Below are 23,520 nucleotides of genomic sequence, written 5' to 3'. Positions count from 1 at the left end.
AAGCACTCGATCACACTGGAGGCACTCACACACACAAGAAAGAGGCCATCTCTGTAAAATTCTTACTGAAATACTTACCCTGTTAAATAACAGGTTTAAAAATATGTAGAGTCTTGAGTAAATTGTGTTATAAGGGGATGTTCAGTATGACACACGTGGGGATACGGTAATTTTAAGACTTYATTCTCACAGTATTTAGAGGCTTGATGTCATCAGTCTTGTTTGCACATAACTACAGATTTCTTTCTGGTTAAAAAAGATGCAGGAGTTATGGGGATAGGAAAATGAGAGACAAATGTGAATAGAAATAGCGTTTTGTTTCTGTGCAGGAAGAGGAGTGAGAGAATGGAAAATGCATTGTCCAGCATGAATGAGGCTGARCTTTTCCCTGGATGCGTTAGCTTTTATTTGCATTGTGTTGGAGAAACGGTAAAGTTTTGCATTTAGGATCTTTGTCTATAGTTTGGAGCTGCTTTCACTTAAGAACAATGTTTCTCTAGTTTCCAAGAAAAACAATTTCTGTAAATGTTCCTTGTCCAGCAACACTGATTCCCACTGCTCACGTGTGTTGGATCACTTTCTCCACCACARTGCTCTAAGCCCTTGCTTACTTAGGTAAATCATGCTCTGAAATTAGGACAAAGCTTTGGCTGGGTCAGTGCTTTTTCTGCTGCTTTCTGTTGGTTCTGGACTTCTCACTCAGAGCTATATTGTTGTTTCCTYGGCTTCAGAACTCACTGACTCCATCACAGAATTTTTTTCCCTTAAATCTTGGTATTCGTTTTAATATCACAGTATATAAAAATAAACAGATGAAGAGATATTTTGGTCCTGTCTAGGAATTGTTTAACAGCCATATTCTGAGCTACATRTTTGAGACAGGTAAAAAGTGAAAATAATGCAACCTTTAAGGGATCATTATAAAGGGGATGTTCTTTATTGGTGGATTGGGTAGGTTATCCCTTGTAACAACTCTTAGGTTCYGGAGGGTATCCCATTTTATTTCCTTTCCTGTTGCTATTCTACTTTTCTATCCTCATTTTTCTGTTTCCCATGCCCATAATTTTCTCTGAAAAAGCAAAATGAAAGAAGTGGTTCAGTACATTCCAGAAATTAAAGCTGCCTTTTGCACATGCTTTGGAATGAAAGCTTCTTGCACTTGGTTTGTTTTGGGTTGGGAGTTGTACTCTTTCTGACCTTTTRCAATTGGTCTTTCAAGCTAACGCTGTGAATCATTAACAAAATAAAACTGAGAAAATGTGTAAAAACTTGTTTTAATGATTTACACTAAATGCATCATTTAGACATTTTCATATTCACTTAGAATAGGCCTCAGTTTGGACTWCTGTTCACAGGGTCACAAGGGAGTGGGCTTTAGTCATTGTAATTTTGCAACATGGCTGCAATTTGAGTCGGTGATTTTGAATGTTCGACAACAAGAATATTACTCCATTTGGGTTATTATTCAGGCAAGAAAAGTAAGTTTCTAAGTCAGTTTGTTAAAAACCAGGTATGTATTAGTCAGCACTAGTTCCTGGGAGCTTCTGAGTGCTTCTGAGAAAATCAAGAAGAGCACAGCCCTGGTGCTGTTCCTTGAGGCTGAGGCCTAATGAGCATTTCTCAATGTGGCTGGGGTGGGGTGCAGCACCACAATCCACCCCGTGACTAAAGGCAGCTTCTCTGGGCACCCACACAACCCAGGCTGTGCTACAGCCTTGGGACAGAGAGGCTGGAAAAATRCATGGTGGAAAGGGGGGCGTTCATCAACAGTGGCTGAACATGARCCAGGGTGTGCCCAGGTGGCCAAGAAGGCCAATGGCATCCTGGCCTGGATCAGCAATGGTGTGGCCAGCAGGAGCAGGGCAGGGATTGTCCCCCTGTCCTGGGCACTGCTGAGGCCACACCTCGAGGGCTGTGTCCAGTTCTGGGCCCCTCCCTGCAGGAAGGAACTGAGGGGCTGCAGCGAGTCCAGAGAAGGCAACGGAGCTGGGGAAGGGTCTGGAGCACAAATCCTGTGAGGAGCAGCTGAGGGAGCTGGGGGTGTTCAGCCTGGAGAAAAGGAGGCTCAGAGTGACCTCATCGCTCCCTGAACTGCCTGGAAGGTGGGAGTTGGTCTCTTCTCCCAAGTAACATGTAGTGGGACGAGAGGAAATGGCCTCAAATTGTGATAGGGAGGGTATGGATGGATATTAGGAARAACTCCTCCACTAAAAGGCTTGTCAAGCACTGGATCAGACTGTCCAGGGAAGCTGAAGCCACCAACCTCAGGGGTATTTAAAAGATGCGTGGATGTGGCTCTTGGGGGTCATAGCTAAACGGTGAACTTGGCAGTGCTGGGTCAAGAGTTGGACTCTGTGATCTTACAAGCACCTTGAACCTGGAGAAGWCTGTGATTCTATAGTGTGCCTTCTAAACATAATTCACTGTGCTGATATTATATTTTTCCCCAGGGCAGAGAGGAGCTGAGAACTTGAGTTCTGAAATCTGATCAGACTTTTTGTAGGTCCATACCATTCCTAAACACAAAGGTTACATTAGAGGTGCCTCTGTGCTTTTMTAACCTACTTAACACATTCATGTCTAGCTTGTTCAGGGCTTCTTATCAGCTAGTTTTCCATTTGATCTCCACTCCAGCTTTTTCCTTCTCCYGAAAGGTTGCTAGACCTTACATGAGGAGGTGTTCAGCTGCCATATATAATGCATCCTTGCTGTGAGAACAAAATTAGATGGCCAATGGAAAGTGTATTTTGCTATTTCTTTACCCACTCTGATTTTTCCAATATGKTGTGCATGCACAGCTAAGGAAAACTGAAGTGCACTCACTTGCCTTCTCTAGTGTTTCCACAAGCAGAACACCTTCAGATGTAGACTTTTAAGGAAAGGAAAGGAGTTGATCCTGTTGCTGCTGCAAGTTGGTGTGGCTGCAGCAGAAGTGATGCCGGTACACAGATACACACACATCATATGGATATACACTTATGCATCTATGCAGCTACACTGATCTGAGAAAYACCTTTGAAGTGCTTGTGTCCACCTGAGCGTATTCACATGTGCATTTGCCTGAGCCCAGACACTGAGAGGTTTCACAGTTAACCGAGTTTGCAGCAACACTTGCAGAGAAGGAGGGTGTTCATGTGATTTATATTGCTGTGTAGTGCCATTGGCCAGCACAGATGGAGTTACAGTTACATTGTGATATGGTCATAAAAGTGAGATTTTGTCTGGTGTTTTTTTGCAGCTGAATGGTACCGAATCCTTTGGCCTTGTATTGTCAGGGATTAGAAATATTACAAAAAAAAGATAATGAGTCAACTGAAGTTCTATCTTAAAGAAATCTCAGATTTAAATTCTGAAGGCTCCCTTGATGAATTTGAGGAAGGGACCTTTGTTATAACAGGGATTTTATGTATCAGGTTGTAAGATTTTAGCTTTGAACRTATAGATGTCAAAATACAAAATACTGAAGATTTAACAGCACAATATTTGGGAAGTTTTTTATGTAACAAGCAGTGCAATTCTAAATCTCAGTGATCACACAGAACAGTGATTTAARTTAAAAAATCATATTCTTTAGGATTGTAAGAGATAATTTGTGACTGTATAGTCAATAGCTTTATCTTTCATTAGCAGCTATTCTGAAATAGATATCCTACTAAAGATCACTCGTAAATAACGCATAGTGCTTATATGCCATAAATTATTTAAGACTATATRAAAGCTTCTTGTAAACAGATGAAATGGATGCTAATTACCTCTAATGTCTCAGTTACTCTGCTGTTGTATCTATGTACTACAAAGACAGTGAAAGGTTTGTTCTACTGCTCTGTGTGAATGTCTGGCATACTCATGGCAGGAAGCAGGGCATTTTGTCACTAATAACTCCTGAGKCTGTGAGAACATGGGCTTATTGCAAGTTCAGGTAGTTGTTAATTGCAGCCTCTTCTGCCTCCTGGCAAGACAAAAGTAAAATATACAGTGATCTTATGGCCTTTCTGTGGAAGGGCTATTTACTGGAAAATGTGCTACTCTTGCCTCAAAAGTAAAGCATGCCTAAAGGAATTTATGTGTCCTGTGAACAAAGGTTGACAGCTGTAAACGGAGCTGACAAGAAGTCATGAAGGATTGTTTTTGTAGCATGACCTGTTCTTAGTCATACTGTTTATTAGACATATTTATTCTAAAATACTCTTTGTACCCTTCTTGCGTACATGTCGTGTCTTGCAGTCTGAGAATTTATGAAGAAGGCTCTGAGCAAAACAGCGTCATTTTCATCCATTAAGTCTTTCTTCATACTACTTTGCAGAAATTATTTTCCAAGTATTTGACAAAAATGTAATTACTTTAGTAAACGTGGATTAATTTGCTTCTCTTTTACTGGGCTTTCTAATGATTATTTTGTTTGCCTTTTTTCTCAAGAGTAAAGAGGAATTCTACTGCTGCCTTGCTGTTTAATTTAAAACTACTGTGTTATCTAAGTCTTTTGAACTCAGAACATGAAGAGTGACAATCCAAAAATGGGACCAGATGTTTGACTAACATATTCTTCTGTGAATCGAGATTTTTTTTTTTTTTTAAAAAAAGAAACAATTCTTTAAAACATGAACAGAAACAGATGTGCATACTTATGCTCTAGATTTATCCTCCTAACAGTATCGTAATAGGACACTTGGAAAGTAAACAGTGATCATTTAGTGCTGCCCACTTGTAAGAGAGCCAAGAAATAATGAATGGCTTGAAACAACTGAGGTGTGAGTGTTTGGAGGGGGAACGGGGCATGTTCTTGGTAGGCGGTGCGGTGCACTGCTCCACCCCTAYCACTGGAGCCTGTGGCCCAGCCCCAAAGTGGCCACCAAGCCACTGCCCCYCACCCCTCTGCCCTGCAACTTCCTTTTCTCAAGATCTTACTTAAGGCTGGATTTTGCTAAGTGAGTGCTTTGTGAAATCCCTTACTTTAACTGGATGTTGCTTTAAAATTTGCCAAGTATTATTCTCTCTCTAAGGTTTGCAGATAAAATTTGCAATTCAATCTCCTGCAAAATTTATTGTGCTCTTCCGTGTGGTGCCCGAGGGTCTTGAGGTACCTCAGTCCTTTAAAACACTCACTGAGCGAGCTCGGGGTGTAACAGCATTCCTGTGCTGTGCTTCTCCAGCTCYTAAAAGAGACAAGTGTAGAAAATGCTCTCATCAGACTGAAAGGGGCACAGTTTCAAGCCAGTCATGTGTCCAGAGATTAAAACTCCAGGGCACAGCTGCAGATTAAGGACGTCCTTTCCCAGGGTCCTGAATTACTCAGGTTATCTGAATGAGCTTTGGGAGCGTGGAGGAGGGTGGAGGGTTCGCCCATGACTCATTTGCTGGGGGATGAGGATTCTGGGTGCTCAGTAACAGAACAGAAATCTAAGGCTGCAATGGGCTTGTTTCTCAATTCAAGCTGTCAAAGGAACTATGCTATAATATGGTGGTTTATATTTTAAAATTGCTGCTCTAACACTGACTAGTCCCATAGTGTAGTGGGGTCAAGAGTTTTGAGTTTGAATGTCTGCTAGCAGTATCTTTCTCAGCCTCTCACGTTGCTTTGATTTCCAGGCACTGCTCTGCCCCACACTGGGAGCAGCAAGCCCGCTGAGCCAACAAGTACATTGTCTCCATTTCAGTGTATGACCTGACAGAACTGAAGCATCCTTATTTATAATATTTCCTGGGTTTCTCATTGCTATGCTCAGAGGGCAGTAGTGACCTAGCCAAGGCTAAATTCTGCAGAATTTTCACCACTGCTTGAGCAACTCCATGTCTAATGAAGTTTAACAAAGAAGTATTATGATTTCATAATCACAGAAAGGTGTTGCAATAGTATCTAGGGATGTCAGAGACAATGAGCATAGGCTTATAATCACAATTAATGCTCTGGGATGTCCACTTAGACATCATTGAACTAAACCAAACACTTTATTCTAAAGCAAAGGAGCATAAAAGACTTTCTAAAATGTTATTATGCCAAATTATGTCCTAATGTAAGAAACCTCTTTCTTTAATTATACCAGATGAACCCAGCACGATTCTGCAGTGATAGCCAATGTGTAAGTCTGGACATGGACTCTATTTTGTATTTCTGTTACTGTCTGAAACAGTTAGCTGAGGGGGTTTGAGCTAGGAAGGGTTTTTTTGTTTTGTTTCTTTTCCTGTTTGGTTATATTTTCTTCCTTTCCAGTGGTAGGAATTTAGGCCGGCATCAATAGTTTGTGAGCTACAGGTATTTTTATTTACAAAATGGGTTTCTAAATCGTCTGAACGCAAAAAGATTTTATCAGTGGGGGATGGTGTCTTTGCTTTGCTTTGAATGTAAAGCTTTTTTTCCCTAGCACACTGCCCAGAAATGCTCATACCCAGCTGTGTTCATGGCGTGCTGCCTTTGCTGCCTGCTTCTCTCTCCCATGACCTTACACCTCCTTCAAACACGCTCTGTGCATTTGTTCTCTCTTCAGCAGTGTTTCTGTTTTGTTTTACAGCTTGGCTCACAAAGAGACTTGGGTTATTTGTCTTTAGGGATTGCATCTCTCTTCTGCTTTTGCTTTTATTTTTTGGAGACCTTAATTGCTTTTACCCTTCTGATGAAAAGTTTCTACAGTTTTTGAGTCAGACAAGGCTTCCCATCATCTGATCTGCAAGGAAGGGAAGCAGGAGGGTGTGGGATCATTTTGGGTGAAAAGGAAGGCACAGGAGTTTAGATTTTGACATTTTTCACTTCCAGCACTGACAGCACTGTCTTTATTCAGTAAAGGCCAATCCTGGAAATAAGCAGTGCACTACACCTCCTGATACACAGTGGTGAGAGGGAGAGGAGCTGCTTGATCTCAAGTAGGGGTGACCCCATCCTTTGCTCCCATCCCTCTTCACCCTTGCTGTGCACATTCCCACTTYCCCAGCTCCACTGTCTCCATGCAAAACGATCAAACAGGTTGCTGTGAAATTATCTTGGGTTTATTAGCAGGGCTGCTAGTGTGTAAACATGGATCATGTTCCTGATCTAAGGTAGGAGCAAAGTGGGTCACTTCTCAGGGAAAGGGAGCTGGCAGCGCKGTATCGAATAGAGACAGGAGCACGGGTGTGCGGGGTAAATTCCTTCACATGCCCCTGCTTGCTTTGCAGGGGGGTGACTGGGTTCTTTTGTTGCCATGTCCTCAGATAAATTCTTGAGTGCATTGTCTCCAGCTTGTTATTCTGCTCCGACACTGAGGTTTAATTTTGTAARGACTGATTTTTTCTTTAATGATAGGGCTAACTAGACTTTCTGTCTGGAGCCATATGTTGTGCCCTGTTTACTCCCATTTTTGTGGCTGAGTCTGCATTTCATTGCCTTTAAAGGAATTTGTACTCTGTCTATTTGATTATTTTTGGTGTTTCTATGTTGACATTTTTATTTAAATTACTCCAATGCTGACCTTCTTCCTGCATTACATTTAGGCTAATTTTAAAGGCTGGTACAAGATTCCTTATTCTTCAAGCTCACAAAATGATTCAATTCACTTCCATTTACAGATGTGTATCTGTGCATTATCTATCTAAACAGCATTAATKTATATAAATAAGTAAAATGAAGAGGCTTTCTGACACATGCAAGAATGTTAGTAGTTTCAGGAAGGAAGATGTCCAGCAGACAGAGGAGTAAAAATGCATACAGTAAATGGAGCATAACGGGGATCTGCTAAAAGGGCTGTGCCTGAGCAGGCTCTGGAGACATCTGCTATTGCCCCGGGGCTATTGACAAGCTCTTGTGTCTGACACAAGGTGGGGACACAAGGATGGACACTCTTCAGGTGTCTGGCTGAACGCAGCAAGTTTCATGTAATCCATAATAAAGCACAGTCAGAATATGCCTTAAATTTCATTTCAGTAACCCCATTTAGGAAAGTTGTCTTAGTACCAAAATAGCAGCATTGCCTTGTGCACAGCCGTGTCCTGAGTGGTGGTGGAGAGAGGCAGTGYGCACGGTGGGTTGGTGCCCGTGGGTTTTCCTTTCGTACATGTGCAGCCACGCACGTTCTTTTGCCAATGACGCGTCTCCTCAAAACGGGAAAAAGCTGCATCTGTTCAAGCAGGAAGAGTTGTGCTGCCACAGGCTGAGTTCAGAAATGGTCTTCAGGAGCCTCATGTTTTTTTTGCCAAAGCACTTGGGTGATAGCTTATCTGGGCAGAGCAGGGMAGTGATTCCGGCTGCAGCAGTGCATGACAACAGGCTTCCTGTCAGCCAAGCCCAGCATTTGCATCAGCCCGCGGGGACAAGGAACCGGCCTTCGGGGCTCTTTCATGTGCACCGGCTATTGTGTGGCCCCATCCGAGGGGATGCTGTGCCAAGGGGCTCTGCGATACTGACCTGCTTGGCGCTGAGCCTGCCCATGACCTGGATTTATTATACGCTCAGGATCGCGGGTGATGGAAAAACTTAACAAGGGTCACGGCTTTTTCTCATAAAGGGAGAGGAAGAAGAGAAACCAAGGAGGCTTGMGAAACTATCAGGAAATAAATACTAAAAAATTCAGGAGGTAGTGCTGGAGCAGTCAGCCTGTCAGGCTGCAGAGGCCATCCTGCCGGTGTAGAGACAGCATTGCTGCCGCCTCCTGGCACGGTGCTGCTGGGCTGGGACACAGAAGACCCGTGAGGCCAAGAGTGGGGCCGTGATGTGCTGCTGAGAGCAGCGGATCCAGCACCGTGCTGGGACCCCGGGGGATGCTCCCACTGCCCCACGGTGCTCCCTTGCTGGTCCCAGTTAACGCTGCCAGCATGTGTTTGCGGCTCTACCTCACTCGAGAGGCAGTGAGAGCTCCAGGCACTCGCAGCCCCGTTCTCTGAGTTTTACTTGGGATTCTGGTGCCCAGAACSTGCCGCACGACACTGAGCACTCAGGCAATAGGCTGTGCCAGCRGAGCACCAGCTGAGGGCTCTCACTGAAAACTGTAGCTGGCCCCTGACCCAGCTTAGTGCCCAGGCTTGCTGTGTGACTCAGGCGTCATCACAAAAAGGAAACGAGGGYGATGCCTAGTACATCAGTGCACGGTACGTTTCCCTTTCCAGTCAAGCCTGGAGTCAGATTACTCACTGRGAAAGTCATCCTGCATCTCCCGGTTGAGTCATTAGTGCTCAGCCTCTCTAGCTGATCCAGGAATTCCCCAGCTATTTTGTAGAGAGGGAAGAATATTTTGGCTCTGCTTGTTATTTCGTGCGGATGGAGTCTGCTGGGAAGTCAGAAAGGCACTGGATCACTCTGCCATGAATAGCACAAATGACTGGAAAAGAGATGTAAGATGCTTTTGCAGAGATTCAATGTTCCTGTGGTTATCAGGCCAGACCGAAAGAGAGATCCCCCAGCTGCGCTGCAACCACATTGCCCGGAGCTGTGCAGGGCTGGCAGAACTCCTGTGCACCTCTCCGAGGCTGTCGTGCTGTGTTGCTGTCCAGTACCAATCTTGGCTGGACAAACCTGGGCTACTTCAAAGGTAGAATGTGGTTGGGCACACCTCCTGCTCCCTGCAGCAGAGTCTGTGCTGGCCCCTACGCTGGGGATGGAGAGCTGTTTACAGGAATTCAGCTGCTTCTGGCATGCGAGTGCACACTGCCCAAGTACCTGTTTCCTGTCTCGCTCTGGCAGCAGGGGAGCAGCCTCTAAAAGATAAACTGCTGCCTCCTCTTCTGCACACACCTTGGCCTGCAGCTGTGGAGCTCATCASCTGTGAGTGCAGGGGAGAAGGACACATAAAATGCTGCACCTCTGTGGAAAGGTAAAGGGCCTTGTGTGAAACAAGGGCTAGGAACCTGCTGTGCAGTAACCCAACAGTGTGGAAGAGGAGTCTTTGCATCTAACACCAAGCATTAACTGGTATTACTTACCTGGGATGGCTCTTCTGTGGCAATAGTAATTGCTGGTGACATTTAACAYAACAAACCCCATCCTCACTCCAATGCCCTCTCAGCTGTATAGGGGTCTGAATCTGTGTATTCAAATGATGAAAGCAGTCTTGCCCCAGCTGCCCACCTTACAGCCATTTTTGAAGGTACACAGCCTTTAAAGATGCAACTCTGCTTCTTTAGTATCGTGATGTAAGTTAGTACCTTTTAGAACTGAGATACAAGCCTATGARGTCCTCCACGTATTAGAAACAGAAGAACCAAACGCAGGTGACACTAAGTGCAGTGCCAGACATAGCCAGTGTGTAATGCCTTTCTTGGAAATGAATCTGTGTGGGCACAGTGTATTTTCTGTTTCCAGAAGCAATTTCAAAGATGGGACTAAGGACCAATCACCTGCTGCTCAACATGCCCACTGTGCAATGAGGCAGCCTTTTATTCAGGTCTGTCATGGTCATGTCTGTTTCTTGCCTGTGAGGCAGTGGCCCAGACTCCTCTCCTTCTGTGATTACTACCTGGTCAGCCTTACAAAACACTGACTCSAGCACACAAGGAAAGTATGGGATTTTGTTTTGTTTTCTTTCTGCATATTATGTACTACAGATATGCAACATTCAGGCTCAGTAAGGTAACAAAGAGGAAGACATTCAAAACTGACCATAAAATAAATTGTAGAAAGCAGATTTTATATGACAATACACATGCAGCTTGCRAAAGAATAAAGACAGTGAACAGGTATTAAAACACATTTCCATACAGAGACAGCTTATGCAGCAWTTTACAAGTTTAACGTCTGGCCAGAGTACACAAGCCCTTTAAAGCTGGCATTCAAATTAYCACTAGCTTAATCAGCCATACTTACTTTAAGTACATAGCAAAATTTAACTTAATGTTTACATTCACTAGCCATCCAATCAGCATCAAGGCACTTTCCTTGTTGGTACATCTGTTCCTATGACGCACACCTCCACTTACCTAGATGCATATATTGGCACAGCAACTGGGTGACCAGTAACTTATCCCCAAAAAAAAGCAATTGGTTACTAGACAATCCCTGGCTGTATCAAAGTGTCAGGCTATATGTGACACTGTAAACAAAACTGGTGTGTTAAAAAAACCACGGCAAGTTGACTGGATCCTTTAACAAATGTGCTTTGATGATGAAAAATAATAGGTGTTACCAGTTTCCACTCTGCAGAGAATGCCCACCTGCCACGCCCGGAGAAGAACAGCTGACACTTTAGTCTGAGCAGGAGGATGTGGATGTGGAGCTTTCCAGCCATCAGTCAACAGTTGTGCCATAAGTGTTTTTCATCTATTGTTACAGAAGTGTGCTTCTGCAGAGTAGCAATGTCATTATTGCATGTATCCCCTTCAGGTTGTCTTTGCAAATAAATACAAGTACTGGCTAAGGCTGCATTCTGGAAGGTACTTGCCACCCACCCTCTCTTAAATACAGTTAAGAGGTGGAGGGAAGCAGACAGCTGTTGAAATCTGGCCCTTCATTACTGTTTTATGGTTTGTTTTATCAAATCTTGTGGCCTTAGAAATGCATCCTTRTGCATTAAGTCAGCACTGCTTTTATTTTCAAGAATGGCTCAGATTGCACAACTCCTACAAAAGAAACGACAGTGAAAGCAAATACACATGAATTTTAGCTTTTTTTTTCTGTTTGTTTTACTGATGCTTTCACTTTAAAGGAAGAGAAATGAAAATTTATGAGTCCAATGCAAGATACTTAATTTCAACCTCCTCCACACTTTTGCACTTATCCCTCCACTTCACTACAGTTTTCTGGATCAAAAGCAAAGCTGAAGACTCGGGTTGGCTGCAATTCCCTAACAGCTGTTCAATGACAAAAGACTCAACATTTTTACAGAAACTTCTCCTGAAGAACATTAAAAGCAACTCCTGGAATTTAAAATGGCTSTATGTATCCATCCTTGCAGACAGACAAAAGATTACAGGAATAAATGAATTTACAGTCGATCAGTCAAGGGAACTTTATAACACAGTTAAAGGAATGCATCCAAATAACAGTTAATCTCAACTACAAACACTGCCTAATGGGGAAAATAAATTTGTGTATTTAGTCCCATTTAAKGCACATAAATTACAATGTAAAATATGTACATCCTGGAGTGGGACAGACTATTAACAATCTGAGAGCCTTTGCAGTTTCAGATCCCACTGAGAAGTCCATTCCATAGCGGCATACACCAATGTGGGTTTTAGGTATTTGAGATCGGGCACTAATTAAAGAAGATCAATCACTGAATTTAAACCAGCATTGTGATCCCCACTTATAGGGCATATTGATGTAAGTTTTAACCATCTGACAAAGCTCATGATTTACAGTCAAAGCTAAAGCTCCAAGCCCCACCCAGGTGCCAGGTATTCTTCAGTGCCCAAGAATGGGACTCAACCCAAATTAAACTCCCTCATCCACCCAGGGCCAAGGTGTTTTCCAGTTTCTCTAGGCTCCTGTACCAAAGACAAGCACATACTTGTCATAAACTCTCCAGAACAAAGTTAGTTTGTTTTTTTTTGCTCTGATGTGCTTGTGCTGCCATGTTAAAGCTTAACATGCAACTTAGTTTTCTACAGTAGGATATTATGAAAAAAACCCAAAACTTTCACTACAGTGGGAGAGATATTCCTAGGCTATCTGCCCTTAATGTGAGCCAATACACTCCAGAAAACAACACAAATCTAATGTATTGTAATTACATAATCTCTGGTCTAACAGAACCAGGAAGATAATATATTCACTTCTCTTGTAAACAGAGGAGCATTAGTCAGTCTGCATTTAAGAGGTTTTTCAAATATGCTAATATATTTCCACTAGTCTCACTTCCCTGCCACCAAATTAACAGTCCTTACAACTACTCTTCCACCTATACCTGAAAAAGTCCAGTCCAGGCAATCAAGATGGACACGAAAATGTCTGTACTGAAATGTGACTTTAATAATGCCTTTGTTATGTGCACCATAGCCATTGGTGARGAGGGGGTGGGAAGGAGAAAACTTTTTAATTACTGTGTTAGGGCCAAGCTCAGAAAATTTTAGTGGATTGCTCTAATYACAGTACAGATACTGTTAAAAACCTGTAAGCAACTGTTTGATACAATTAGATTTTTACAGTCCAAAGTACAAAATCTTGTTAAACCCTGAACACTGTACKATATATTTGGCACATAGGTTTATGAACTAGCTGTATACCTGTTATTTATATGTATTGTGGCTTCTACAAGCTGTTCACCCACCAGGAGCTCCTGCTTAGTCTTCAGCATTTTAGCCCTACATAAATGCAAAATCTCCTAAGAGYGCGTGGCCAGCCAGCCAGAACTCTCTCTAGGATCCACTCCTACACAGTTCTGTGAGTTTATTACCACTGGCCCATAAACAACAATGAAAGATGCCAGAAGTGACAGGCCAGAACTCTTATCAGCACAGACTTTAAAAAATCAGAATCTTTTGATGCTTTTAAACACTAAAGTGTTGAGTGGTCCATGATTAACAGCAACTGAGAAAAAGATGCTTTCCCTTCACACAACAGAAAGGCAATAGCAACTTAAAGAATAACTGACATTCTCCCTCAAATAACATAYGCTATCAAAAGTTAATATTACTGAATCACAAAAACATAATTTAAAAATTCATCAGCATGTTTTTGAAAACATCCAGACCTTTGCAGCAATTTTTAAACTACATAGCCAGATTGTGGCCTATATTTCAGAGATGAGAAGATGGATTAAATGCATCTGGCTGCTGGGCAGCTCTAATAAGCATGCACACTGCCCAGCAGAGACTTTCCCTTTTATTTGTGATTTTTACAATCACAATGAAGTTTGCATAGAGAAGACAACCCATCCCCCAGTAATGTAACTGCTATTTTTTTCAAGAGGAATGTGTTCTGAAAAAGGAATGCTCCTTCAGCCTCYGAAAAATGAAAGATGGTCTCTGCTGTCTCATGAGAGCATGGTTTTCATTATGCCTTCGCCCTCTGACATAATGGAGGGTATCTGAAGGTGCTGAGGTGCAGTGGGGTGAAAAGGAAGAGGACTCCTCTGAAGAAAGGTGTAATTATAGTAAGCTGCAACATAATCTTTTAGTTTAAAAAAAGTGCCTAGATACAGAAAAATACTGTTAGGAGAAAGAGACTGTGAAATACTGAAATGTTATCAAAGATTCTACATTTTTTATCTGTTTTAAGATATTCCAGACTTCAAGAGGTCATTTTATGAATTTACTCTTGCACTAATTTCTTTGTAACAAAAGCAAAAGACACATGTGGACATTTACATGGATATCCATCCTTCCGTGCAAGCTGGCAGACAAGAGAAGATGAAATGATACTGACATCTGCCTTTCAAGGGCTTTTAGCAAATGCTCTGCAGAACAGCAGTACCACAGGTCACAGCATAAAAGSTTTCAGGTGGTCTTAAATACATAGTTATTTTGCTGAAGGAGAAATAAAACACTTGCTTTAGTCTCACAAAACAGCACTTAGTGTTTTGAAATAAAAGCCTTATTAGTGTCAGATTAGAAAGCTGACTAGCCTGAGTTAGGTTAAAAATTAATTTAAAAAATCTTTAAGAGTGCCATAAGATTTCTGGTTATCATTGGAGAAGGGGTATTTTGTCATGCAATTTAATTTTTCCTTAAACACTGCTTGAGGCAGTTTCCAAGAAATGTAGCTTCTTCAAAAAATGTAAACTGTATGAGCAGGATAAAGTGATTCATTGAGAAAAAAGTAAGGAATTTCAACAACCACTTGAGTGTTTTTTGGGGCTCCTAATTACTAATAAATACATTCTACCAGCAAAGTTCAAATTCAGAGTACAGTTGTTGGTTTTAGTTCAAAGACGTCAATGACTTTGATGCTTTGGCTGTTTTCAGTTTCAAGGATGTCCTGCAGTACTAGCAGTAATGTTACAACACACTAACAATTGCAGTCTGTTAGGAGGAAGGTCATATTMCCTTTCTCCTGAGCAGTTAGAAAAATGGTAAAAGCTTACAGCTTGTTACTTGCCTGGCAAGCTGTACACAGCAAAGGTGCACTTATTAAACAAAGGCATATATGACYACAGAGGTATCATATAATCAGTGATTGGGGTACAAAGCCTCTAAATAACTGTTGATCTGCGTTGTCATCTGATTTCCAAACTTTTGAATACAAGACTGAATTGCTGTGCGTCAAGTTGCAAGGCAYGTTTTTTAGGCCAAATTACTCCATAATTCATGTTGTACACATATCTAAATGTAGGTAAAGTATCAATTACTACAGTAGCATTCAGATTCAAGCAATCTTGGTGTTTTCCTATTTGTACACCATAGCAAGTTCTATTTAATTTTTTATGGTTTTTTTTAACAGGGATTTAAAAAAAAAACAGGGATCACATGATTTGCAAGCCTGTTAAGCTGAAAATTGAGGCACTGGGCCAAGTCAAAATTCACTAAGTCAATCAAGTTACTGAAAAGTGTATCACACAAGTATTCTTCCAYATCAGAATACTATGCTTCAGTCTTACTTTTGCACAAATCTGCACTGTGCAGCTCGAGCTGGCTTTTTAGGCTTGTACACTGTCACCCAGCAATGTATTTCTTCTAGAAGGTCTGTTGGCTATGTGGATATTTAAAACTTGCCCTTTTCAATCATGTGAAATTCTGTTATGAAAAGACACAAACCCCCCGAAAGTAGCAAAAGGCTTGTTCAGCTATCCAGATATAAGATTTTATGTAGTGCATAAAGGTAAATCTCCAGTAAGTCTCAACTGGAAATTTTCCACAAAAACAGTCCTTGTTGTATTTTATCAAATTACTCTTCACTTGATTTCAGTATTTCTATCTGCAGTCAGATAAAAATATCTAGCTTAGTTTATCAGAAACACAGGGGAACATGTGAAYAGGCACTAATGAAGGCCTAAACAGAGCCAGTCTCTTCTCTCACTGAGGCATATAGCCCCCTTGTCTCACAGTTTGTGGGAGGTAACTTTTTGGCATTTCATCAACTGACAGCCGATTCTCTTCCACTGTTTCAGGTCGCACAGTTTGTCCTTCAGTACTTGTCTGTAAAACATTTGATAGAGCAGCTTCCTGGGTATTTTTTTCYATCCCAAGGCCCAATGGCTGTGAACTCTGACCTGAGATCTGCAGTTGAAGAAATCCAACAAGATCCCCCTCATTAGCATGAGTAATTTGCTTTGCTCTTTCAAAGCATGGCCTGTCTGTGTTGGTTTCATCCTGACCACCATTTTGTCTGAAATACTGCTGCCTCTGTGCTGTAGTGTCAGCTCCTCCAGCATGATCCTCTGATCTCTCTTCTGAATCTAGCAGTGGCTGAGTTGACTCAGACCTTGAAAAGACTTGTACAGGTGTCTGGTCTCTGTAGCCATTAAGTACTACAGTTGAATATTGCACAGTGCTCGAAGTGTTCTGTGTGGTTTCACCTTCATCACTGTCAGAGACRCTTTGCCTAGGAGAAGACATGCACGAGGATCCTCCAATACCACTGCTGTGCCCTTCTGAAGTACTTTTTTCTTTTTTAAGCAAGTCAAAGGGTTTTAGATCTTGTTCTGAAAAAGACTTCTTGTCATCAGCTTCTATTTCTACGACGCTTACATCTGTAAAGCTGCCTTCTGGGTACATCTGATCTTTGGAATTAAAGTTATGCTGAAAGAAAGAGATGCATGTCGCCTAAGAGGAAGGTTATGTTAAAAATCAAAAGCTTCATTAAATGTCTGAATTTTTATTCTGTAATGCCTTTGAATTTTTTAATACAAGTTTTCTCTTTACTAAYTCTGGCAATATCTCCAAAGGATGTGTTAAAAATAAAGGATAGAGCTTTGTTTCTAATACTGAGTCTTAATCATAGAGCAATTGTAAAATCATAGTGGGATGTGTGAGCAAGTCTTTGCTCTCGTTTTAATTATTCTTATGAGTTATAATATAGAACCATTTGCTGTGCAGCACAGACACATTCTGTACAGAGAACCAAACATTACTTCAAATAATGTATTCAACAACACAGTACTGCTTCAGAGAAATTAACCACAATTTGCTGAACAGAATTTGACTGATCATTTACCCCACATGGGGCATAAATTTTGCTGCCACCTGCTCATTCATGAAGAACTGTTTAGAGATCTTTCTCTCATTCATGACTGAACTGTGCAAACAAGTCACTTCAGGGATTCAAGAATGGGAACCATGAATTGTTTACTTAATCCTGATTTCCCATGAATGAGAAAAGAATTGAGTACTTGACCCTCCTAACTAGTAAACTGAATCTAATTCACAACTTTAAAGCCCATACCAGACTGTGAATTCGTGCTAAGGGACATGAATCTACTGATGCAATGAAGTGTTCTAACCATATTGGATCACAATGTCAATGAAACTTGATATTCAGGTTTTTCCTTGAAATCTGTGTGTGCTAGAAGACAGAAGACTCTCACTAGTTAGTTTATCTGAAACTTTGTGGATTAGGAAGATACAGGATACAGAAAGGCAAGTATTACCTTAGCTGGAACCTGAGGAGACCACTGAGCAATGTTGCTCTTGGATGGATCAGGTACAATAGGCCAGATATGTTTTTTAATTCTGTAAAGAATTAAAAACAGAATAAAGTCACAAGATGCACACCCCAAATTGTTCATGAGAACTACAGCAGAATCCAGGATATCAATCTGTTACAGAGAAATTTTGCATTCAAAATAAGAATGTTTCTGGGCTACTTTTTATCTTTGTGAGGCTGTACTACTTAGCAAAACACAGCAGTGCACTTAACTTCTCCACACACTGGAYGCAGCTATCAATGTAAGGCAAAATAATAAATGGTAACAGGGAGGGATTTTCAAATTTACAGCACTCTAGAATTTACAGAGCTCTTAGGCAGAATTTATGATGCATGCCAGTATGAAAATACTATCCTGTTCTTTTTAAGATAACTAGGAACACCAAAGGTCAAAATCTAAGTTAACTTCACAGTTAAAGCCAAAATATTTGGAAAAAAACTCGCTTTGTAACTCTTCAGACTATACTATTACTTAGAAGCTTCTGTTGATACACCACCCCCAACCAAACCAGCTTTGCAACTGATGGCACCCATCTTGCTCTTTAAAACAGGCTTCAGCAAGAGATCTGCTGTAGGAGAACTATGAAGAAAAATGCAAGATGAACGCTCCAACTGATGTCCACAAAGAACTAATTTCAGCAGCAGCAGGGAGGGCATAAAATGCTGCCTTTAATTATAAAGAAAGGACAGTTGACGGGGGACAAAGGAGAGGTGCTCCTCTACACCTTGCCAGAGGAGACACTATAGCAAAGACTTCTTGGTTAAAGTCACAGACAAAAGCACTGGGGTAGGGGAGCAGGAGGAGGCAGGTTGCTTCCCAGTAGACAGTAAACAGGCACAGAGTTACTGGAGATCAAGATGAGTGCCTAATTTTTTTGGCCATAAATCTTAACGTTTACAGTTAATACTGTAATTAAATAGCCCAAACACAGTGAAGAGATTTCCTGTGCTTCACAAACTAGGGACCATCACTCACTCATAGGACAACTAAGAAAACAGACAAACACAGATAAAAACAAAACACTACATCCTGATCAAAATCTAACAAACCTAATCCTAACCATGTCTAGTAAGAAAACCACAAATTTTCTTAGAGGATTGAATCATGGAACTTCTGGTATGTGTGTAATTAACAGTAAGAAATTAGTATCATAAGAGGCCCTGATATCTCAAGGAAAACAGTAGTTTTTAACACCAATCAATATATGCATGTTTTAACTTTTTCTTGGATCTAAGTGTAGAATACTTAACTTGTTTGGCAAAAATTACTGCCATTTCTGTTACGCTCASCAATGTAAGAAAAAGAGTTCATTTGTACTTACAAGTCACGTTTGTTGAAGCAAAACAGAACCCCAAGGAGCACAATCAACAGGAATGCTAGACACACAGGTACAACTATGGCTTCAATTTCTCCCTTTCCTGAAAAAGGTGAAAAGAAGCAGTTATAGCCCACTTTGGCATTTAAGGAACTCAGCAGCAGTATGTATTTCCAAAGGGGCATGGAGAACCTGAAACTAAAATACCTCAATATTCAGTCTCAAAGCTTTACATTCAGAAGAAACTTTTCACCATATGAAAAGAGCCTCCTGGTGAAAACATGAAAAGCTCTGACCTGACAATCTAATACCTTGCATCACCAAAAAACATGGTCTGATCCAGAAGTTATAGTACTGACAGAGCAAATAATTTTGCAGTTTGGGCAGATACAACAGTAACATCTTTGTGAATTCATCTGCTGCCCAGGTGTTTCAGTGCCCTGCTGGCTGTCCTAACACAGCCATGGTCAAATTAGTAAACTTAACAAATTCACCACTTGTTCCTTCAGTTTATTCTGTACATGAAAATCTCCTCTGCTTGCAAACACTGACGTTTGCATTATTGTTATGCATTCCTTCCAATGTTACACACATTCTCAAGTAAACCTTAAGAGAACACTTAGGGAAGAGCAACACTATGCAGAAAAAAGCCTCTGCTAAATTTAAGTGTCTTCCACAGTTAAATTCAGTTAGTAATGCTGCTCTTATCCTTTTGTATAAGAAGTAGYCTAAAGCTGAACATACAGTAAATTTAACTATTCAAAATGAGTCTCTGTGAAGAACTGTAGCAAATCTTTATAGTGGCATGAAAAAGAAAGTCAAAGAGCTGTACATGCTAACTACTACCTACATCAGCAGATCAAGATCCAAGCACATCTTTCTACAGCTTCTTTAGGATACCTTATCAGAATTAAAACAAAGACTCTGATTAGGGGTAGGTGCCACTGGACACCAGAAGAGAGGCACTGAGTAAATCCTAATGACTCATGAAAAGTCAGGGCAATACAATGTTACAATAGAAATATTATAATATACAAAACACATCCAAAAAAGCATAGTAACATAAAAAATTTCATGAGGCTTGCAGTGGGTATCTTCTCCTCTGTATACTCCTGCCTAAACTACCTTGTGAATGAGCACCACCTGGATCACATGCACATTACAAGTTGACTGCAACATAAACTTTTAAATAAAATCACAYTCCCTTCCTAATACATCTTTCACAGAGCCCCACTGTATTGCTGCACCATTAATTCCTACTTCTACCAGTTGTGCCATGCTACCTTACCAAATTTTTGTGTAGTAAATGTGAAATCAGGACCGCTCCTGCTTCCATTATCTGTAGATGCCATCATCCTCACAGTATACAGTGTGTCACTGGTTAGAGGGGAAAGGGTATACTCTGTCTTGGAAGGATCCACTGTCACAACTAAAGAGAAGAAGAAATTTATACTAGTTTTCCATACAATTTATTACATCTCCACAAAACCAGCAGAATTAAGACATCAAGATTCAGACGTTCAAGGTAGTTTTAACAGAATGCATAGCCGATGGAAAATACAACAAAGACTACAAACTTTTACAAAAAATGCTGAGATTCATTTGTCCTGTATATCTGCTTGGATTTAGTCTTTATATTTAATTTCCTGTGAGATTTTTTTTTTTCCCAGAATGCACCCACAAATTTAACTAGCAGTATAGCTGAGGCTTAAAGGTGTCTAGTAAGCCAAATACATAGTGCTAAATAGGAATTGTTAATACTGGCTAGGGAAAAAACATGGTAAGACATAGTAAGACATAGAGCATGCATAAGTACCTGACCCTTCAAATTTAAGCAAATCTAAAAATTAAAGTTTTGATAGCGCTAGCTCACTGTTGTACACCTCTAGGTCACACACACTATTGAAAAGTCAGACACACTTCACACAAGATGATTTACAACACTACTATATTGATCTATAGCTCCAGTGGATTAAAAAATTCCACTTCTTTYTTAAAACATTTTATCATAGTTAAAACACAGTCAACTCCTTTTGTATCTTGACTAGTCTGACATCATCTTGATATACTACTATCTCATTCTGTAATCAGAGAGAAACATGGGAGCACAATACTCACAAATCAGCTTTCAGAAAATAAACTCAGTACCCTGCTATACACAGACTGAATGTTTTCAATGCTTTACCAGGAACTTCTGTTTCTCTACATGGAGAATTATGGCTCAGACACCAGCTTTATGTTCTAAGAACAGGTTGTCAGCTCTAACTGATTCTGTGTATTTTTCAGGAACAAATATTAGGAAGGAGACACATGAAACACTTAAACACTTTTCTATTTTCTGGTACCTGTTTCATTTCCATCAATTGTTTTGTAAATTATTGTGTAATTTCGGATAAATCCATTTTGTTCATCAACTGTGAGATGATTCCATGTCAAAACAGCTTCAGCTTTTCCTACTTTCTTTGTCTGAACGATAGGTCCTTTTGAAGGACCTGTAAGAGGAGATGAAGATTAGTTTCTGCTTGGTACCCCTGCATCCACAGAAGCAGCATATTAACAAGCACTGAACTGTTACAGCATAAAAAYTAAATGGAATAATTTGACTAATTCATCTGGAAAACACCGTTTTCAGACAGTATAAAAACTAYAAAAACATTTAAAAAAGAAATATTCAGAAAACAGATATAAAGAGAAAAATCAGCATGTTGCAGGAAAGCTTCAACTGAAGTAAGTCCTGATTTTATACTTGAAATTTAAAATAAATCGGCATATAAATATTACCATACCAATAAAATAACAAATTCACGTCAAATTATCTGATAAAGGTTGGAAAAAACAAAGAGCCAGCCACAGACATCAGTTTACCTCCCAAATRCTGTAAACAAACAGAATGGATGTTAATAGCAGAAAAAAGATCAATGATGTCACCCGACCCTCAAGCATTAAACCATTTTGCATTACACAGTCCTCACTAAAGCAAAGGTTTTGCTCTCTTTTGTCACAAAGGTCAGCATATGTGCTTCAAGGTGATGATTTTGTACTTACGATCTTGCTTAAGATAAGCCTTCACAGACTGTCCACTTCCCTGACCATCAGCATACAGAGGGTACACAGTAATCAAGTAACACTTGAATGGCTTTATACCTAATAAAAGGAATTTAAAATGTGTTGTTTCACAGACAGTCAAATTGCTCACCAGCCTCCTCATTTACTTCAGATACAGGCTTGTGAGTTTTGGCTGTTTAACTCTGTGCACTTGTATCTAATACAGCTGAGTATTTTCTAGAGCTCATTGATGTACTAGTCCAAAATATTAACTGAAGGAACAATATAATGGTTTACTTTCAAACATAAAATTTAATAAAAAGACTTCAGAGAAGTCAGGGGTTATTTTTCTAATTAATTTTAAATTTAAAAAACCTTTCTTTGTCTGTAGCATTAACTCACAAAATTATTGATTTAAGATACTGATCATAATCTCAAAAGAGCAASTTTCACTGCTTGAACTGAGTGATCAAAGAATTTGGTTTTGAAAGAATTCAGCCTCTTCACTATTTTAATAGTTTCCAAGAATGACATGACTAAAACCAAAATGCAGCTAAACCCTCTGTTACATAATATAAATTTATACATGCAAAATCAGACACAGTTGTAGATTTGACAAAAACACACAAATACTTCCATACACTCACAATAAACTAATTAAAACCCTAAGCATTAAACCCTCATCCTGCCATAAAATTCTAATCACTCTGAGGATGTTCCTCATCTTCAGGATACTAAGCAGGTTTTTAGAATGTCCTACAAACTATATGTAGATTTATGAGCTTAATACCTTTTAAGTCTATTCCTTGAACATCTCCTGGTGCAATCTGCCACTCTATGATGCAGTCTGAGCAGCTGGACACCAGACACCATTCAATTACATATTTAACAACATAACTGTTGGGAGCAGTCCATCCTACCCACAACTTGTCATGTTTAGGTAATGTTCTAAGATTCTTCACAGGAGCTGTAATTAAAGAAGAGAGAAAAGTGATCAATATTGATAGTTCCTCATTAGATATTCATGATAGGAGCTATTCTGGCAAATGTTGGTATTTCTGGGTTATTGTAATGGTGGCAATTTGACAGAACCTAGATAAATGTAAAAGCCATTTTCTGAAATTTGCACCTGAATCTTTCTATCAGAGATCTAAAAGCACTATTAGGCTATTAAAAACTGGAAGTTAGACTCAGCTTCTCAATTCTCATTTTGTTTCCTTCTTCCAAACAAAAGGGTCAAAATGTTTTAAGATAGGAATCAGACCTGGAATGGGAATTTACAAGTGTATCACACAGTAACAATCAAGTACCTTACTATGTACTTGTACCTTATGTACAGTGTGGATATATAAAAATGGGTAGTACATATAACGTCCAGTCCAGAGCTGGAYAAACACATCCTGTGATGGGTGAGCAACTGGCTCATGGGTCAGACACAAAGGGTTACAGTGACTGGGGTGACATCAGACTGGGGATGTGTCACAAGTGGGGTTCCCCAGGGCTCCATCTTCTGCCCTGTGCTCTTTGACATCTTCATAAATGACTTGGACTCAGGACTGGAAGGCACACTAATTAAGTTCCCAGATGATGGAAATCTGGGAGGAGCTGTTGACTCTCTCAAAGGTAGAGAGGCCCTGCAGAGAGACCCCAGCAGATTAAAGAGGTGGGCCTTCACCAACC

General features: G+C 40.4%; 1 protein-coding gene across 1 annotated transcript in view; it reads right to left on the bottom strand.

The window, feature by feature from the left end:
- Positions 1-15,598: 15,598 nt before the first annotated feature.
- Positions 15,599-23,520, bottom strand: part of IL6ST (interleukin 6 cytokine family signal transducer) — a 28,403-nt gene continuing 20,481 nt past the window's right edge. Inside the window, exons 10-16 of the mRNA XM_057389589.1 lie at positions 22,631-22,807; positions 21,841-21,939; positions 21,141-21,287; positions 20,084-20,224; positions 18,802-18,898; positions 17,424-17,505; positions 15,599-16,575 (exon numbers count right to left, since the gene is read on the bottom strand). Of these exons, the coding sequence (XP_057245572.1) occupies positions 15,850-16,575; positions 17,424-17,505; positions 18,802-18,898; positions 20,084-20,224; positions 21,141-21,287; positions 21,841-21,939; positions 22,631-22,807 (1,469 nt within the window). The 3' untranslated portion in view covers positions 15,599-15,849. The remainder of the gene's footprint in view (positions 16,576-17,423; positions 17,506-18,801; positions 18,899-20,083; positions 20,225-21,140; positions 21,288-21,840; positions 21,940-22,630; positions 22,808-23,520) is intronic.

This window comes from Malurus melanocephalus, unplaced genomic scaffold (assembly GCF_030028575.1).
Source record: "Malurus melanocephalus ecotype Western Australia unplaced genomic scaffold, MMel_1.1 scaffold_18, whole genome shotgun sequence".
Taxonomy (NCBI): Eukaryota; Metazoa; Chordata; class Aves; order Passeriformes; family Maluridae; genus Malurus; species Malurus melanocephalus.
Note: the sequence above shows the minus strand (reverse complement) of the source record. Positions and strands in the feature narration are given on the sequence as shown.